This window comes from Suncus etruscus, chromosome 6 (assembly GCF_024139225.1).
Source record: "Suncus etruscus isolate mSunEtr1 chromosome 6, mSunEtr1.pri.cur, whole genome shotgun sequence".
NCBI lineage: Eukaryota > Metazoa > Chordata > Mammalia > Eulipotyphla > Soricidae > Suncus > Suncus etruscus.
The window spans coordinates 120,119,149-120,138,514 of record NC_064853.1 but is presented as its reverse complement, the minus strand read 5'-3'; the positions used below and the strand labels follow the sequence as shown (position 1 = coordinate 120,138,514).

The 19,366-nt window shown below is 50.7% G+C and overlaps 1 protein-coding gene across 1 annotated transcript in view; it reads left to right on the top strand.

Annotated features, from left to right (window-relative positions):
• ADAM19 (ADAM metallopeptidase domain 19) overlaps window positions 1–19,366 on the top strand; it is a 68,131-nt gene that overhangs the window by 34,312 nt on the left and 14,453 nt on the right. Inside the window, exons 8-18 of the mRNA XM_049775795.1 lie at window positions 2,745–2,816; window positions 6,262–6,428; window positions 7,922–8,006; window positions 8,466–8,605; window positions 10,038–10,215; window positions 12,201–12,290; window positions 12,561–12,756; window positions 13,762–13,870; window positions 14,541–14,748; window positions 15,306–15,383; window positions 15,467–15,575. Coding sequence (XP_049631752.1) covers window positions 2,745–2,816; window positions 6,262–6,428; window positions 7,922–8,006; window positions 8,466–8,605; window positions 10,038–10,215; window positions 12,201–12,290; window positions 12,561–12,756; window positions 13,762–13,870; window positions 14,541–14,748; window positions 15,306–15,383; window positions 15,467–15,575 — 1,432 coding nt within the window. The remainder of the gene's footprint in view (window positions 1–2,744; window positions 2,817–6,261; window positions 6,429–7,921; window positions 8,007–8,465; window positions 8,606–10,037; window positions 10,216–12,200; window positions 12,291–12,560; window positions 12,757–13,761; window positions 13,871–14,540; window positions 14,749–15,305; window positions 15,384–15,466; window positions 15,576–19,366) is intronic.

The following is a 19,366-nucleotide window of genomic DNA, read 5'->3' as shown; positions in this document are numbered from 1 at the left end:
GACCCACCTTCATGTCATGATGCTGGGTAGGATTGACAGGCAGGCTTGGGGAGCAGGAGAAGTGCCCTGGAATCTGGCTTCTGCCAATGGGCCCCAGGCTGAGTGTGTCTACTGGCCTAAATCAGCAAGTTATAGCCTAGTGCTGGTCCTCACTGCCCCCCAGCTGATGGCATAGTGGCCAGCCCCCCCCCCCCCACATTTCTGCCAGAGGCAGCTCTTCCTGATCCCTGAGAGGTAAACTGGAGAGGTGGTGTCCAGGCCCCCCACAAGAGCTCTGAGCAGTGGCAGCTGGAGAAGAGTGGCCCTTGAACCCTCCTTGAGGACAGGGAGTGGCGTGGGCAGGGGTTGGAGAGGACTTGGGGCTCCCCGCAGAAGAGGTTTGTTTGTTCCTGAGGGCTCCAGGGGCTTTGCCAGCAGCGTTTGCACCCCATCTCAGCCCACTCCCCGTTTTTCCTGTTTTTCTTTCCAGGCACTGATATGCATGTGGAGCATGGGGGAGCTTGGTTGGCAGTGTTGCTACATGGGAAGACAGGACAGAGGGTATGGGGATCGGAGGAGACCCCATGGGGTTCCAGGTCCCTGTGTGCCCCAGTACTGCCAGTACTTCTGCCTGAATCCTCCCCCTTGCAGAGCGGTGCTCCCCTTCACCTCCCCTCTGCCCAGCAGGTGTGCCCACCTGAGCCCCGGCAAGGACAGGTGTCTCCCCAAAGTGCCTCTAAGAGTGGTGCTGCCATCAGCGCTGCATTCCTGGGCTAAGGGGTGCCCTCTTCTCCCAGCATTCCTCATATAGTTACAAGGGGATGGTGCAAGCCTACAGGGTTGAAGGGGGTTTGGGAATTCCAGAGTGCAAGGACTGTGGGAAGAACAGGCGTCGTAAACTGCACTCAATGGAAGTGCTGGATGATTCACAAGGTGCAGAGGGAGTGCTGGGCTTGGTCTCTCTCTCTCTCTCTCTCTCTCTCTCTCTCTCTCTCTCTCTCTCTCTCTCTCTCCTTCCCTCTCTCTCCCTCTCCCTCCCCTCTCTCATATTTGGGAGAGCTGTCAATTAGGTGGCCTGGACACAGCCAGGGACTGTACTTTTGAGCCCTTGACTCCATACTGGCAGCACCTGCCTGGAGATTGGCACCAGCATTGAACAGCAGTGCCCTTGCACCAGAATGCCTGGGATGGTCTCTGCTTTCCATCAGGGATATGCAGTGGGAGACAGTGGCTCATACCAGCTCTTGGTCAAGGCTGTGTGTGTGTGTGTGTGTGTGTGTGTGTGTGTGTGTGTGTGTACAGCCTCACATCCTGTCCCCTTACAGCCCCACACATCCTCAAGCACCTCTACTGGGATTTTTTTTTGGAAAACTCCAGCTCTGGACGGTTCTGGATGAGAACTTTGTGCCCCAAAGAACAGGTTGGGTGTCAGGCAGTTGTGGGAGGGTGAAAAGCCGCCAGAAGATAGTGTGGATCATCCCTGGGCCTGGGATCCCCCAAGGACTACAGTGCTTGTGTGCCACTTAGAGGGCATGTCTGAAAGAGGACACTTAAAGGGCATGCATGTCCCGAAAATGCCTGAGGGTGACCCACTGAGAATGAGGCTTACAGTGGGGCGGGGCACTTGCCTTGCATCCCCCGAATCTACCTGGCTCTGCGTGCATAAGTCCTAACACTGCCGGTATGGCCCTAAAACCAAAAACCAACCAGAAATAGAAAGTACAAGTGAACTTATCTTCCCAAAGTCACCAGGGAAACCCCAGAAAGACCCAGAAAGACCCCAGAAAGACCCAGTATGACAGTGGGGAGTGGGGTGGTGGGGGCTTCTCCCCAGTATCCTGACAGATACACCAGTAGTTTGGCTGGTTGACGGCTTGTTCTTCCCTTGGACATCTTTATGGGCCAGGTTGGAGGGAGGATATGAAGGTTTGGAACTGAAGGGATGGCGAAGTCATGTGTCCAGATGTGCCCCAGACATCTGGGGCCAGAATGATGGGCAATAATCTTTTTTGGCATCCCATATGGTCCCCCAAACACTATCAGGTGTTTGAAAGCTCATGAATATAGAGCCAGAAGTAACTCCTGAGCATTGCTGGGTATGACTCACCCCCCTCCCACAAAAAAGGCAGAACAAAAAAACTAGGCGGGACCCATGCTCCCATGCTTCCATATCAGTGGCTCAGGCATTCGTGCATGTGTTCTCACAGATTGCTTGCTCCCAGGCCCTCATAGTCCCTGGGGACCCGACCATCCCCTAAATGTCCTGCCTGCCTGGTCTCATACCTTGCTTGTCACAGCCTGTCTCTGATGGCCACTCTTGGGCTAGACCAGGGGCACCCAGCAACTGTGCCCAGGGGCAGCCATTTGAAGGGAGGCCACATGGTCATGAGAGGGTATGGCCGAGGCTGGGTTTTGGGGTGGGGGGCATAAACCAGGGGCATTGCATCTACCTTCTCAACCCTGAGGGAGTTTGGTGAAAACACTTGTCATTCAGAAGACAGGTCAGAGAGAATCTGTGATATTCTCTGCCCAGTTGCATATGAGCCTGTCTAGAATTGAACTAGTTGAGTGTGGGGATACCAGGATGGAAGGACCCAGGATTCTGCTCTGGATGTCCTACCAGCTAGCCCTGTGTCAATGGACGGTTGGGGGATTGAGGGCAGTTTATGCAAGAGAAAGGGATGAATCCAAAAACAAGAGCCAGGGTAGTGGACAAGGGACTGCAATGACTCTAGTCCCTCACCTTCCCTTTCCACCCCACACAGTTTCAGAAGAACCATTACAATTTAGAAGCCACCAAGCTCAGGCTCATGGAAATCGCCAATTACGCTGATAAGGTAAGACTAGGTATGTGTGTATGTGTGTAGGGGTGAGGGTGCAGAACCCCAGTGAGGTGACCTGCCCAGGAATGTTTCTAGATGGGGGGACACCATGTGGGGTTGTTTGCTTCTTATACTTTGTTTGGTTTTTGTTTGGGGGCCACACCTGGTTCTACTCAGGGCTGAGTGCTGGGAATGCTCAGGGCACTTTATGGGATGCTGGGGATCAAACCCTGGTTGGCCACATGCAAGGCAAGTGCCCTTCCTGCTGTTAACTCACAAGCTCGCAACAGCATGTCTGAACCAATGAAAAACTGGCTGAATCCCTGTGTTTTGGCTGGAATTTTGTCAGCATCTCCTGGAAAAACTCAAATGAGTATAAACAAAGGGTTATAAGCTGTGGCCACCCCTGGAGCTCACCAGAGCCAGGTTCTGCTCTTTTCCTCCCATGCTGAAACCCAGGAACCTCTCAGGCTGGAAATGGGGCCAGCCTAGGAAGGACCCTCCTTAAAAATTGAGGGTACTGGGGCCGGTGAGGTGGCGCTAGAGGTAAGGTGTCTGCCTTGCAGGCACTAGCCAAGGAAGGACCTCGGTTCTATCCCCCAGCGTCCCATATGGTCCCCCCAAGCCAGCGGCAATTTCTGAGCGCTTAACCAGGAGTAACCCCTGAGCATCAAACGGGTGTGGCCGAAAAAACCAAAACCAAAACCAAAACCAAAAATTGAGCAGGGGGTCCTGTGGGAATGTCCAGAATCCATCCTTGCTTCTGATGGAGGCCACACAACCCAAATCTCCCAAATGTTTCCCATTTGCCAGAACTGGCCTGGACTTTGGAAGAGGCCATGGGCCAGGTCCTGAAGAATATAGAGAACTGGGAGTTCTAGAGACTTGCCGGCAGAGTGGCCCCTGTGGTGCCTGTCTGCCCGGCTGGCTCCAGCCACACTGGTAATGACACTGGTATCAGTGACAGTGGCAGGGGAAGGCGGGCATTGGCACATTTGGGAAGGAAAGACTCCAGGGCCATGTCCTGTGCCCAGGCTACCACCACATACTCGGCCCCCACATCCGACAGTCCCACCATGCTAGCGTTCTGCATGTGGGAAAACAAGGAAAGCTTGTTTCCTGGGGGCAGGGGACCCGGAGGCCCCACTCTGCTCCCACGTGGCTCCATTGTTCCGCTGACCCTGAAGGTGGGAGGCTTGGTCCTGTCTTTCCATTGTGACAACCTGCAGCTGGTTCGTGTGCAGCAAGAAATCCCAGGACGAGAGGCCTCAGCGACCCCCTGTCTGCTCCAGGAGGCTGTCTCGCCTGCCCACAAAGGGGGGGTCCATGAAACAGGCCTTCTCTTCCCCTCAAGCCTTGCCGAGCCAGCTGTGTAACTGTTTGGCCGGAACTGCTCTTAAGCCACAGCTGGGCCATATGAGCCTCAAATCGCTGAATCATCACAGCCGGTCTGAGATGTTTTTCCTGAAGTGTGGAAAAGCCAAGTTCCAGGCCCGAAGATGCTCTCTTTAATGCAAGTTCAAGTTAGGAGCCAGACTGTTTGCTATAATGATTGGTTGGACACAAAATAGAAAAAGGAAATTTTCCATCAAATCTGAAGCTAGCCTCACCCCCACAGTGTCTGGGGGGCCCTTGCCTGTCAAGACAAGCAAGGCTGCCAGCACTAAGAGTTTGACCACCTGGATTTCATCCCGGCTCGTCATCCTCCCACGAAGAGCAGCTGAGTCACCACTGCATGTCCATTGGAATCCAGCTCAAGGGTGGTACCGGCCAGTTTGAGATTGATGCAGCATCTCTCGTTCATGAGACCCAGGTTCGCATGTGGCATTTTCCTTGTACTTAAGTCACTTATCTTCCGCAATCTCAAGGGGAGAATCTTAAACCTGGGGATCCAGGTACCTCCAGCCTTTCGGCTTACCCCAGAAGGACACTCTCCTATTTGCATATCTGCAAGAAGGAAGACCAGAAAGACTATGGCCTGCTCATCATGGGGCATCCCAAAGGTGTGAAATCATGTGTAGACTTGCATCTCAGGGTCGTATCGAAGCCTGAAGATTAATTACAGGGGAAGTTTCCGTAGTTGGATAATTGCCAATACCAGATGACAGCGTGTTCTCGAAGAAGCCAGAATACCTGGGAGTGGAAAGGGAACTTCTGTCCAGTGAGTGCCAACTGCTGACTCTCAGTAGTTCTGGGAGAAGTCTGGCATGCAGATCCCCAGAGTGACCAGGGTGCCACAGTGTCAGCTCTTTTTACCTACACAAAAAGGAGATATGACAATGCAATCCCAGATCCATGAATTCTCAAAACCTGGAAAGTGAAAGATGGCAGTTTTTGAAGATCACTGTGTGTGTGTATATTCTGTTTTTGTTTTTGGTTTTGGTTTTTGAGCCACACCCGGCAGTGCTCAGGGGTTACTCCTGGCTATCTGCTCAGAAATAGCTCCTGGCAGGCACGGGGGACCATATGGGACACCGGGATTCGAACCAACCACCTTTGGTCCTGGATTGGCTGCTTGCAAGGCAAATGCCGCTGTGCTATCTCTCCGGGCCCTTGTGTGTGTGTATTCTATAACTACTTTTAAAGAGAAAGATCAGAAATGGCAAATACATAGATAGAAAGTGGCTCAAAGAGGACTGATCCTAGACTTGACTGTGGCAATGCCTGAATATGAATATGGCTGGAAGGGATGTTGCTGCCACAATGGGCTCTCCTAGGCTCAAGTTAAGGTGCTCAGCTTTGCTAAACTTGGCCAATAAGAAATAGAAATAGAAATTTGCACACTAGGGACTGGAGCAGGTAGCTGACCCGGGTTCTAGCCTTGGCATCCCATATGGTCCTGTGAGCACCATCAGAAGTGATTTCTATGTGCAGAGCCAGGTATGGCCCCAAACTCCTTTTTCCCCGCAAAGAATACATACACAGGGTTATTTTGATTTTATATTTTTATTATTTCTATTTTGGAGCAGGAGGGTGTTATACCTGGCAGTTCCAGGTCTCCTGATTCTGAACTCAGGATCATCATGGTGGGGTTCATATGGGATGCCATATGGGGACCATATGGGATACAGGGAATTGAACCCAAGTCAGCTGTGTATAAGGCAAACACCCTCTTTGCTCTACTACTGCTCTAAACCCATGAGAGCTACTTTTGAGATTGAAGATTTGGGTTGTTTTGTCTTGTTTTGTTTATTTGGTTCTGGGCCACACCTGGCAATGCTCAGGGGTCCCTCCTGGCTCTGTGCTCAGGAATCACTCCTGGAAGATTCAGGGACCTTATGGGATGCTGTGTGCAAGGCAAGTGCCCTACTCTATGTACTATAGCTCTGGCTTCAGGTTGAAGATGTTGACATCTTTGTGACAAGGACCATATCTACACCGTGGGACCCAGGAGGGGTTGTCATCAATGTGTTGTGTGGCTCAGGCATCCAGGTGACCTGTGTGGATTCATGTCTTCTAGTTCTACCGGCCCCTGAACATCCGCATTGCCCTGGTGGGCGTGGAAGTGTGGACACATGGGGACCAGTGTAAGGTGTCTGCGAATCCCTACTCCACCCTTTCGTCCTTCCTCAGCTGGCGGCACAAGCTGCTGACCGGGATAAAACACGACAATGCGCAGCTGATCACGTAAGGAGACTCCTCCACATCTCTGCGGGGGGCCTAAGGGTATAGGCTGCCCCCTCAGACAAAGGCTCTGCCCTCAGTGCACCTCAGTAAACATCTAGTAAACCCCAGTGAGCCCAGGAATGGGGTCACTTCAGAATAGAGAGCCGTGGGCTAGAGAGATAGAATGGAGGTAAGGCGTTTTTCTTTCATGCAGAAGGACGGTGGTTCGAATCCTGGCATCCCATATGTTCCTCTGTGCCTGCCAGGGGTGAATTCTGAGCATACAGCCAGGAGTAATCCCTGAGCGCCACCGGGTGTGACCCAAAAAAAAACCAAAAACCAAACCAAAACAAAACAACAAAAAGAAACAGAATAGAGAGGCGGTGCCAAGATTGCCTGCACCACCACCACCACCTTTCCCAGGGGCTCTGGCTGTTCTACTAGGCACCTTGATTTGTGCATGAGCTGTCACCCTAAGCAAGGGTCCTGAGGTTTTCTTCTTTTGGCTCCTAGGTCCCAGGGGCTGCCAGCCCTAGAGAGTCTAGGGTGCAGAGGGCGCCAGCGGGAGGGCTGTGGGCAATTCTGTATTTGCAAGAGGAAGACACAGGATGGGACAGGCTGATTCTCCTCACCGATCATGATTAGATGCTCAAAGGCATTCTCAGGCACTGCCCTCCTCACCCCCCCCCCCCGTGGGTCCCTAAGTTCCAAATCCGCCCACCATTGCCTTTAGCTCATGCTAAAGGAGAAAGAGACTGCTCCACAGCTGCAGAGCCAGGCTGCACTTGGGAAATGAGTGTCTTGCCTCACTGTCCCTCTGGCCCTGCCTCTGAGTCTGTCCAGATTCAGGGAAGCTCCAGCACTTTTCCTTGCAGCTCCAGAATCAGCTACAGAGTCTTAGCTCAGAGATGAGGTGGTGCATAACCTACTCGCACAGACATGTGTGTGTGTGTGTGTGTGTGTGTGTGTGTGTGTGTGTGTGTGTGTGTGTGTGGCCTGCCTGAAAGTTTCTCTGGCTTTGCCCCAGAGGGAGGCCCAAAGGGGGTTGCTGACCCTTAGGATCAGAAACTGGGCCCCCAGCTGCGCAGCTGCTCTTTCTGGGCTCCAGAGCCACAGCTATTTCCCTGAACCCCGATGGATATGAAACAAGCATCACCATCACTGCCAGCTGTTTCCCCACAGTCCCCAGCCGCCCCCTAGTGAAGTGGTAGACATGGGCATGATTCACTTAGGACATGATTGTGGGGACCTAGGCGAGCCTCCCCTCCTTCTACCCATTTCCTGGATAGTGGGAATAGGTCGCAGCTTTGGTAGTCTCAGCTCACATCTATTCAGGGACAAAGCCCCGGGCCCATTGTGAGAGAAAGAAAGGACCTTTTCCGGGAGCAGTGGGTGGGCGGTCAAGAGCATACGTGAGGAGTGATGCTTGAATGTGTAGGCCTCTCCCCAGGAATAATGGGGGCACGTTGGCAAAACCACTCCCATCTGACACCCACCCTTCCTGTCCTTCACAGGGGTGTGGCCTTCCAGGGCATCACCATTGGCCTGGCTCCACTCATGTCCATGTGCTCCATGTACCAGTCCGGGGGTGTCAGCATGGTGAGTCTCAGCTAGGACCCTGGGAGTGTATGGGGTGTCCGCTGCCAGGTCAGGCTTAACCTTTAACATTCAGGGAGGCAGGAAGAGTTGCTGATGAAACCTTTTGGACACCTGGGGTGAGGTTTTAGGGTGAGAAATTACATGGGTGCCTTACAGTCTCCTACCTGCTTTGGGTCAGGGCTGAGCATCCAGAGAGGAAGTGTGTTTGTACCCCGATCTCTGTCCATATCGCAAGTGCAAATCTGCTAGCGTACCACTTCCTCTTTGAGGATCCCTGCCAATTTGGGGGGAAGTAGTAGATTCTGGGCTCACTGCTCCCTCGTGAGGGATGCCTGCAAGTGTTCCCCACCTGTCTCCCCTTGCTCTGTCCTTCCGTTAGTCACTTGGGCCATGCATGTGGGGCCTGGAGTGGCACGGAAGGAAGCAGCCATGCCCTTGACCTGACTGTGCCCCGGACAGGACCACTCCGAGAACGTCTTAGGTGTGGCAGCCACCATGGCCCATGAGCTGGGCCACAACTTCGGCATGAGCCACGATTCTCCGAACTGCTGCCAGGCCAGTGCAGAGGAAGGGGGCTGCATCATGGCAGCTGCCACTGGGTGAGTCAGAACTTGCCGGACAGATGTGGGGGGGGGGCAGGAAGGAGTCCCTGAGCAGGGCGGGTGTGAGTACATGTGGGTGTATGAGTGTGAAATCATGTGAGTATGTCACCCAGTGTTGGGTCCTGTTTACCCCTTGATTGGTTATCGGTGTATCCTCAAAGAGCTCCCAGAATGAGAAATTATTCCCATACCTCTATCCCCTTGTGTGTGTGGGGGGGGAGATCTTGGTAATATTTATCCACAGCAAATAATCCGCACAGACAGGAGGGTAAAGGGGTAAGAAGATTGGGTGTAGAGTCCTTTGTAAGCCTACTACCAGCTCCAAAAAATACCTGGAGCAGCTCGTAAACTCTACAAAAAAGACTCCGAACACCTCACTTCCAGACTGTTAGACTCTCAACCACGCCCCCACCTGGAAGGTCAAGGTGGGACTACAGGCAGAGATAATAATCTTATGAAAATACTTTCATATATAACAACCCAGGGTGAGAATGTGAGTAGACGTGGATCTGTGAGTGTGAAAACACACAAGTATTGAGGGAGAGGGAGCATATGTGAGTGTGAGGGTAAGCACACGTGAGTGAGGGAGAGTGAACACACTTGAGTGTGACCATGTCTAAGCACATGTGAGGAACTGTGTGAAAGTACAGTATGCATGTGTGAGAGTGACTCTGACTATGCATGTGTGACTGGATGTGGGCTGTGAGTGCAAACGTGTCTAAGCATGTGAACATATGTGAGTCCAGGTGAATGTCTACATGAGCATGTGAGCATGTGAGCATGTGTGGGGTATAAACCTGAGAGTGAAAGTGTATCCATATCAGTGTCAGCGTCTGTGTGTCCTTGAGCATGTTTGATCATGTGAGAGGAGCGAACGTGTGTGATTCTCTGTGTTTGTGTGTATTATATGGCTATGTGAATGGGAATGGCCGTCTCCACCTTGAAAACAGACATGAAGGACCGGAGAGATAACCTGGAGGTAAGGCATTTGCCTTGTGTGCAGAAGTCGGTGGTTCGAATCTCAGCATCCCATATGGTCCCCTGGGGCCTGCCAGGAGCGATTTCTGAGCATAGAGCCAGAGTAACCCCTGAGTGCTGCGGGGTGTGACCCAAAAACAAAAACAAAAGAAACAGACCTGAAACCCAAGAGCTTGGTGTCTGAGAAAACTCCTGAGCTTCAGTTTCAGAAAAGGCTCAGCTAGGATCCCCACAGAGAGAGAAGGTACCAGCATCCCTCCTAGTGGGGAGCCCTGGGGTGGGAGGGACCAGGCGGGGGTCCCTATGGGGCCTCATTTCTTGCCTACCTCCCAGCCAGCCTCTGGCACATTTATCTAAGGAAGGCGGGGTAGCTGCCGTGTGCCACCTAAGGCTGCTTTGAGCTCAGGGGAGGCTAAGTCAGCCTGAATCCCCCACCCTGTGCTCCCTCCAGTGACCCCTTCCCCAAAGTGTTCAACAACTGCAACCGGAAGGATCTGGAGCGCTACCTGAAGACTGGCGGGGGCATGTGCCTGTCCAACATACCAGACACCAGTCGGATATACGGTGGCCGCAGGTGTGGGAATGGCTACCTGGAGGAGGGAGAAGACTGTGATTGCGGTGAGGAGGAGGTGAGGCCAGGTCCTGGGTGGGAGGCGTGGCCAGTGGCTGCTGGGAGTATTTGTGGAGCAGCCTCGACTCAGGGCCTCTCCTCTGCCGGCTGTTGTGGCCCCTGATCACAGGTAGGCTTGGCAGCTCCAACACCACCATATCCTACTTCTGTGGCCCACCTTGCCCTCAAGCCCAGTGCTCTAGTTGGCACTGGCTGGTCTCCATGGTCTCTCTTCTTCTTGGGGGCGTCTGTCTCCCCAGAAACTGCAGTCTTTTTTTCCCAAGAGAGCCACAGACACACAGACACACGGACACACACAGACACAGACACACACAGACACAGACACACACACACACACACAAAACCCTTCCTCTTCCAGCTGCATGATCTTGGGACTAGATGTATGAACTTGAAACTGGGCCTTAGGATGCTGCTACAAATAATTGGCTGGCTGAGCTCAGCCTGGAGGGGAGGATAGAAATGGGGGAACGAGAAATAGTACTTTGAGCCTCCAAGCTCTCTTCTGTTTGGAGGAGTGCACCACAGGGGATGTTTTCTACTACTGGCCAGGTGGAACTGGGGCCTGAGCAGTAGTATAGCACGAGGGGTCTTAACTTTCACGCAGCCAACCTGGGGTTGATTCTTTGATCCTAGGCATCCCATATGGTCTCATAAGCCCACCAGGAGTGACCCCTGAGTTCAGAACCTGAGTACTGCAGGGTGTGGTCCAAAAACAAAAGAGGAGAAGTGGGAGAGGGGAGAAAAAGAAAAGGGAGAGAAAAGAAGAATGCAGAGGAGAGTAGAGAAGTTGAGTGTTTTGTTGTTATTTCTCTTTAAACACAAAATTCTGTCTGTTGACCCACACAAAACCACCTGGGGGGAGTCCATGGATAGTTCATGACTATCCAAAGACTGGGTTGAGACGAAGTGAGAGTCTCTATTTGTGGGTAAGATTGGTGCATTTCCTGACCTCTGCATTCACCTTTCATAATGCAGCAGATCCTGCCTTGCCTCCACCCTGACCATCAATGCACAGATCAGCCCAGACCCCAAGATGGTGTGTGTGTGTGTGTGTGTGTGCATTCATGTATGTATGTTTGTGTGTATGTGTAGAACCAGGAGTAGGCTTGGCTAATGAGTATTAAGTACATGGATCCCTGCTTGTCAGCTGTGGTTGGGTTAGGATGTGCTACTGCACTCCAGGATTGGGACAGAGGCCAGAGTCTGAGTCCAGTCCAGGCAGGGCATGTACTTGGTTAGAATTGCTGTCCTGTCAGTCCACAGTGGATGCTGGGACATGGTGTCAGGGCAGATATGACGAGCAGTATGGTTGCGAGTGACCTCTGACCCCATGTCTCTGGGAAGCAGGGGAAGGGAAAATCTTCCTCAGTTTCCCCACCTGTGCAAGAACTTGTGGTAAATTGGGCTGGAGCTGCTGGCATGAAAGGAGCTTGTGGAGGAACTTGTAGCTGATGAGGACCCAATGCCCCTGGCATGCCTCCCCTGTGTCCGGACTCTGGGTTTTTTGTTTGTTTGTTTGAGTTACACCCAGCGCTCAGGGGTTCCTACTGGCTCTACGCTCAGAAATCGCTTCTGGCAGGCTCGGGGGACCATATGGGATGCCGGGATTCGAACCACCGTCCTTCCGCTTGCAAGGCAAAGGCCTTATCTCCATGCTATCTCTCCAGCCCCTGGGTTTTTGTTGTTGTTGTTGTTGTTGTTGTTGTTGTTGTTGTTTTTTGGATGTTGTTTTGAGGCTATGCCCACTGATGCTCACTTCCTCCTGGCTTTGCATTCTTGGTGGGGCTCTGGGGGAACCATACGATGAGCTGACGATGCAAGGCGAGCACCCTCCCACTATACTCTCGCTGCAGCCCAGCTCTCCCTGGTGGCTTTATTGCTAACTCCCCAGTAGAATGTGGGGTGGGGGTGGACCATCCAGAGGGTGATGGTCCCTGTTTCCCCAACCAGAAGCTCACACATACCCCCAACTTGTCTCCCCAGGAGTGTGACAACCCCTGCTGTAATGCCCGTAACTGCACCCTGAAGTCAGGGGCTCAGTGTGCCCACGGTGCCTGCTGCTACCAATGCAAGGTGAGTGCCAGCCCAGGCACCCTCCAATTCTGGGGGAGCCAAGGGCCCTCCCAACAGCCAAGTGGGCGGCATTGGGAGCCCCAGAGAGCTGCTGAGTGCCCCGGTGCCTGTGTAGCCTTTGGCTTCCTCTTTGACCACCCCCAGGAGGAGACCAAGCTGGGTGCCTTCACCTGTCAGCTTCCCTGGAGAGCCAATCAGGGCAGGAACAGAGGGACAGGGTGCCCACAGGGTACGGGGGTGCTCACTCTATCTCCCTTTTGCCCCCACTAGCTGCTGGCTCCTGGCACTCTTTGCCGCAAGCAGATGCGCCAGTGTGACCTCCCAGAGTTCTGCACGGGCACGTCCTCCCACTGTCCCACTAACTTGTACAAGATAGACGGCACATCGTGTGAAAGGGGCCAGGCCTACTGCTACAACGGCATCTGCCTTACATACCAGGATCAGTGCCAACAGCTGTGGGGGAACAGTGAGTTCTTCCCTCCCTGGCTTCAGAGCATTCTTCCATCTGGATGGGCTTCCAGGAAGAGGCAGCGGCCAGCTCTGCTCTCTCATTGCGGCTCCAAGATGCTTTTCCACTTGGGGGTGATGAATGGGTCTGAGCCCTCCCCACAAAAAATGGGCAGAAGAAATGCAGGTGGACGCATCTGTCTGACTCCCAAGAGGAGGCATTTCCTGGCTTTGATGGGCTGCCCTGTAAGGGAAGTGGGGAACATTGGAGGGCAGGCCCCTTACTATGGGGCAGCATGTGGGGACACAGACAGCCCAGTCCCTATGGAAAAAGCAGTCAGGAGCCTCACCAACCTTTCACTTTGCTCTGGCCTCTTCTTTCTGGGGGGTGTGGGGAAAGGAAGCCAAAGGGCTTCTCTGGTGGTGTAGGTGGAGCAGTGTAGTCCCTGGTGCCATGAGTACTGACAGAAAGGAGGCAAGACTGGTCCCCAGCGGATTTTCAGAGAAAGGGATGGTGTTTGGAAGAGGCATGTCCCTCTAAAACATGCAGCATTCAGCAGCTCCCTTCATGGGGGAGCAGAACAACTTATTGAAAAAATTCCCCAACACAACTGAAAAGTGTTGTTTGTGTGTGTGTGTGTGTGTGTGTGTGTGTGTGTGTGTAAAGGCAAAAAAAATTTAATGTCTTTGTGTATGTAAAAGGTAAAAATAAATAGTGCCCCAAAACTTTTTTTTTTTTTTTTTGGTTTTTGAGTCACACCAGGCAGTGCTCAGGTTACTCCTGGTTCTGCAGAAATTACTCCTGGTAGACTCGGGGGACCATATGAGATGCCGGGATTTAAACACCATCCCTCCTTCATCAGCTGCATGCAAGGCAAACACTCTACCGCTGTGCTATCTCTCCACACCCCCCCCTAAACTTATTTAAACTCATGATCTCCCTAAGCTCCCTATCATAGCTGCTGGGGGCTCTGTTGCTTGCTGAAATGACTGGTGCACTGACAGCAATTTCTTGCCCATGCAGATGCCTGGCCTGCACCAGATGTCTGTTTTGAGCAGGTGAATGTGGCTGGAAACAAATATGGAAACTGCGGGAAGGACATAACTGGGGCACACAGGAAGTGTAGCATTCGGTAAGAACCAAACAACAGAGGATCCTCCCCACCAGTGAGCTGGGCTGTGTGTGTTTCGGGTAGGGGTAAATACATCTTGCCCTGCCTTCTCTCTCTCGCCCGCTGTGCAGCCTGCTGTGCTCAGAGGTGGGCCATTAAGTCAGTCTGTTTTTCAGTTAGCCATCACAGGCCTGGGTGTGACCCTACACTATAGGTCCTGGGAAAATCCAGGAAGGGATAGTGCCCAGGCCTGGAAAGCCAGTTCTACTGTCTCTGGGAACCATCTTCTGGGAAGTCAAAGTCCACCTATGGTGGCATCAGCCTCTACCCACCCTCTCACCCATCTACCCACACATCTCTGTACCTATCTGTCCATCCAACTAACCAGCCATCTGCCCACTCATCCACCCACTCATCTGTCTGTCTGCCTGTCCTCTCATCTACCTGTCCACATACCCATCCATCTACCTGTGCACTCATCTACCTAACCACCCACGAGTCCCACCAAACACCCAGCCGCCCAGCTATCTGCCCATCCTCTACCCGCTTATCCATCTCCCTCCTACTTACTCCCCCACTGTGCACTCATCTGTCCATCCACTCACCCATGCACCTGTCTCTTCATCTGTTCACCAACATGTTCCATTTCCATGTGACTGCATCGCCTCACTCTCCTCTCTCCTGTGTGCAGAGACGCCAAGTGTGGCAAGATCCAATGCCAGAGCCCCAACCAGCAGCCCCTGGAGTCCAGCATTGTGTCCGTCAACACCAATGTCTACATAGATGGGAGGCATATCCTGTGCAGGGGAACCTTCCATTACGCAGACCAACCGGGGCAAGACGGGGACATTCTGGATCCAGGACTGGTGATGACAGGAACCAAGTGTGGCCACGACCATGTGAGTTCCTCCCTCCTAAGCCCCGTGTCCCATCTTCTTCTCCTTGTCCTTCTGTAGTGATTTCTTTAGCATAGCATGGCCCACACCCTACACTTCAGGGGCTATTGCAGAGGACAACTGAATTGGTCCCTGCAAATCACAGAACTAGACTTGCTCTCTCCCTTCCTCACTGCATGTCAGTCCTGTCACTGGCATGTGAATTAGGAACTGGACCTCCTGGCCTTCAGACATGTGGACATGCATGTCTCTCCAGCTGGTTGTGAGACCAAGAGAGCTTGCATTTGTGACAGCCCACAGATGACGTGGCTGCCCTTATTCCTTTGTGGAATAGATAAATGAGCGCACAGGAAGAAGTGATGAAGTGATAAATATATGATAAAGAGGTGGGGCCACCATCCAGCACCTGTTCCTATTCATGTTGTGTTCTGTATCAATGATTCCTCCCTAATCACAAAGCAATAGCAGAATGTGGTTCCCAGAGGATCCTGACAATTGTAACCCTCATCCACCCAGTTTGTCCTCCATGTGTGCTGAGGTTGGATCCCCCCTCCCCGCAGATCTGCTTCGAGGGCCAGTGCAGAAACATCTCCTTCCTCCATGTGGAAGACTGCCAGAAGCAGTGTCATGGCCACGGGGTATGTACTTGCGACCCAGCTGTGGGGTTGGGTAGCTGGCGCTGTCCATGGTGCTGACACCTAAGCCATACTCCTCCCTCCAGGTGTGCAACAATAATGGCAACTGTCACTGCGATTTTGGCTGGGCCCCGCCCTTCTGTGAAACCCCAGGCTTTGGGGGCAGCACGGACAGCGGACCCCTGCCTGCAAAAAGTAAGTGCGGGGCCCGTGGTCTGCCCACCTTCTTGGAGGGGCACAGTGAAGAGTGGTCACTTTGGGTCGGCTTCACACCTGGGCACAGAGGAAAGGCCAAGGGGGCAGCTCTGCCTGGATTCTGGGGACTTGGCTTGCTTGCGTAGGGGTGGTGGTGGAAGTAAACCATTCCTTCCTTTGGGGGTGGCAAGTAGCCCTTCTGGGCCAATAAGCTTCTAGGCACATTTCCCTGATTCATATTCCAATTAGTTGTTAGCACGGTATAGATTTCCATGCTGTTTTTAAAATAGTGACAAATTCCTCTTTCCCATCCTTCCTCTCACTCCCTTTCTCTTTATTTCTCTTTCCCTTCCTCACTCCTCCCTCCTTCTTTCCTTTTCTTTCTTCGTGCCTGAAGGGTGTGCAGGAGGTCACTGGGCTAAATGGTTTCATGCGGGGGAGGGAGCCCAGGATGTGCAGCTGCCCAGCCACTGTGTTGCCTGGGAGCTTCCAGGACCTCCCTGTAATGCTTTATCGTGCTGAACTGGGGTCCCACATGTGCATGGTCGGTGCCCTCACTTTCTCTCTGTTTCCTCAGCTTTGTTTTTTTGTCTTTGGTTTTTGGGCCACACCTGGTGGTGCTCAGGGGTTCTCCTGGCTCTCTGCTCAGAAATTGCTCCTGGCAGGCTTGGGGGACCATATGGGATGCTGTTGCATGTCAGCCCTTGACTGGGCTGGCTGATGGTGGGATGGAGGATGAGATCTTTCTCCTTTAGCTCAGACCACGCGTCTGCCACCTGTTTAGCCAGAGGTTCTGAGGTGAAAGCAGCAGGTAGAAAACTCACAGGCAGTCGAACTTCAGAAGATATCAGCTTTATTCAGTGGATAAGGCTGAAGCAAAAAGCCCCAGAATCACCCCCAGAAAAAAGCCCTTGCCTTCCACAGACCCTTGCTTTTATACACCAGAATCAGGTACCACCCTAGGGTGGGAGCAAAATGCCAGGTCACACCCTAGGGCAGGGCACAGTTATTGATTAGGAAGAATCAGTAACATAATAATCTTATGGAAATGTTTTCATATATAACAATTCCCCCTTTTTTAGTAAATGAACATTAATAATGTAAGAAAGTAAGTAATATTTTCTATAATTATCAAGGGAAAAACTAAGCAATAAGAAAAGAACAGTTGTTTGCATAAGTGCATCACAGAGAAATGTAAAGAAAAACTTGTAACCTAAACACAGGGTGTCTAAAACGAGAAACATGTGCCAAGGAATCAACTACAAGCTCCAGAGATGATAGATCGATCTACGATGTACAAGATGAAGGATTCCAAATAAGTTCCTCCTTGGAAGAATCAGTGGAGTATCTGAAATTCAATGATCCAGGATCTTAGTAGGCGATGGGGAGCTCCCGGGGCAATCAAAAAGCCCAATTATCATCCTGACACGGAGCTCCTTCGAAGAGATGCTAGAAAGGCTGTGTAGCAGGCAGAACAAAGTCCTTTTTCTACTCTCATGTCCAAGTTGACCAGAAAGCCCATATTGAGGGCATAGAAATAGGCCCCTATTTTGGAGGAGGAGGCACACACCCCTGCTCAGTAGAGGGGTCAACTGTAATGATGATCAATAGGTATCTGAACTTAATCCAAGTTCTAAGTCCTGGCAGAAATCCATAAGAGGTCTGAAAGTGATGTACCAAGTGCAGCCGATTATTTCTAGATGGGAGCTTGAGTCACAGATCATAACAAAATGTTTAAGACTGAAAACCTCCCCATGTAAGTAAACAACTTGAGGTTCCATACAAAATAGATTAGAACCTCCCTTTGAACCTACTTTATTTTTCCTATGATGCACCCACGCAACAAACCATGAGAATAGACCAAAATATCATTTAAGAAATTATAGACAACAATATCCAACCCACTAGCCTAAAGTCAAGAAAGCATCAGTTCCTAAAATTACAAATTAAAATGGGAAGAACATTAATTACAATAGTCAAAAGAAGTTAAGTATTAAATATAGATTCAAATGATTACAATCATAAGTAAAATACAAAAGGTGAATTTTCTACAGTCCAGTGCCAATCTGTAGAGATGAAGGGTTTGGAACTCTGAAAAAGTCTGACCAAAGACACTCGATGGAGTCTGGAAAGGTGGTTCATCACTTGGTACGTGATGCAAAACTCCCAAAGTCAAGGATTTCTTCCTCCGGCCAAAATCAGGAGGCTTGTCATTGTAGGTGAAGAAGATGATTTCCACATATGAAAAGATTCCTGAAAATTGAATGTTATGGACTAGGGAGAGAGGGAAAGATAAGGAAGAAAAAATAAATTGGGGAAGATAAAGTTTGAGAAAAAGGAACTATATACAAAATACACATAACAAAACACACATACAGACCTCACAAACAACATGACCATCACTCTCGCCCATACTTACAAAAAATACTATATGGAGAAAATCCAAAATTGAGCAAAAGAAAAAATTTAAGCTGAATCAAAAAAATAAAAAAGAGCTTTAAGATATAATAGTCATAAAGATACCCATAACATTTTTCAAAGAAGTGGATCAAACATTTCTGAAATTCATTTGGAACAATAAACACCCATGAATAGCTAAATCAATACTTGGGAAAAGGAATATGGGAGGTATTACTTTTCCTAACTTTAAACTATTACAAAGCAATAGTTATCCAAACAGCATGATATTGGAATAAAGACAGACCCTCAGATCAGTAGAACAGTCGTGAGTACTCTAAGAATGTTCCCCAGACATACTGTCACCTAATTTTTGATAAAGGAGCAAGAAATCCTAAATGGAACAGGAAAGGCCTCTTCAATAAGTGGTGTTGGCACAACTGGCTAACCACTTGTAAAAAAAAGTGAACTTAGACCTCCAGCTAACATCATGTACAAAGATAAAATCCAAATGGATTAAAAACCTAGATATCAGACCTGAAATCATAAAGTATATAGAACAACATGTAGATGAAATGCTCCATGACATTGAGACTAAAGGTATCTTTCTTTTTTTTTGTTTGTTTTTTGGGGTTTTTTTGGGGGCCACACCCATTTGATGCTCAGGGGTTACTCCTAGCTAAGTGCTCAGAAATTGCCCCTGGCTTGGGGGGACCATATGGGACGCCGGGGGATTGAACCGTGGTCCTTCCTTGGCTAGTACTTGCAAGGCAGACACCTTACCTCTAGCGCCACCTTGCCAGCCCTAGACTAAAGGTATCTTTAAGGAGGAAACAGTACTCTCCAAACAAGTGAAAGCAGAAATAAATAGATGGGACTATATTAAGCTGAAAAGCTTCTGCACCTCAAAGGAAATAGTGCCAGAATACAAGAGCCACCCACTGAGTGGGAGAAACTATTCACCCAATACCCATCAGATAAGGGGTTAATATCCAAAATATACAAGGCACTGACACAACTTTACAAGAAAAAAATTATCTAACCCCATCAAAAATGGGAAGAAGAAATGAACAGACACTTTGACAAAAAAAGAAATACAAATGGCTAAAAGGCACATGAAAAAAATGTTCTACATCACTAATCATCAGGGAAATGCAAATCAAAATAACTATGAGGTACCATCTCACGCCACAGAGATTGGCACACATCACAAAGAATGAGAACAAGCAGTGCTGGCGGGGATGTGGAGAGAAAGGAAATCTTACTCACTCCTGGTGGGAATGCCGTCTAGTCCAACCTTTGTGGAAAGCGCTATGGAGATTTCTCCAAAAGCTGGAAGTTGAGCTCCCATACGATCCAGCTATACCACTCCTGGGGATATATCCTAGGAACAC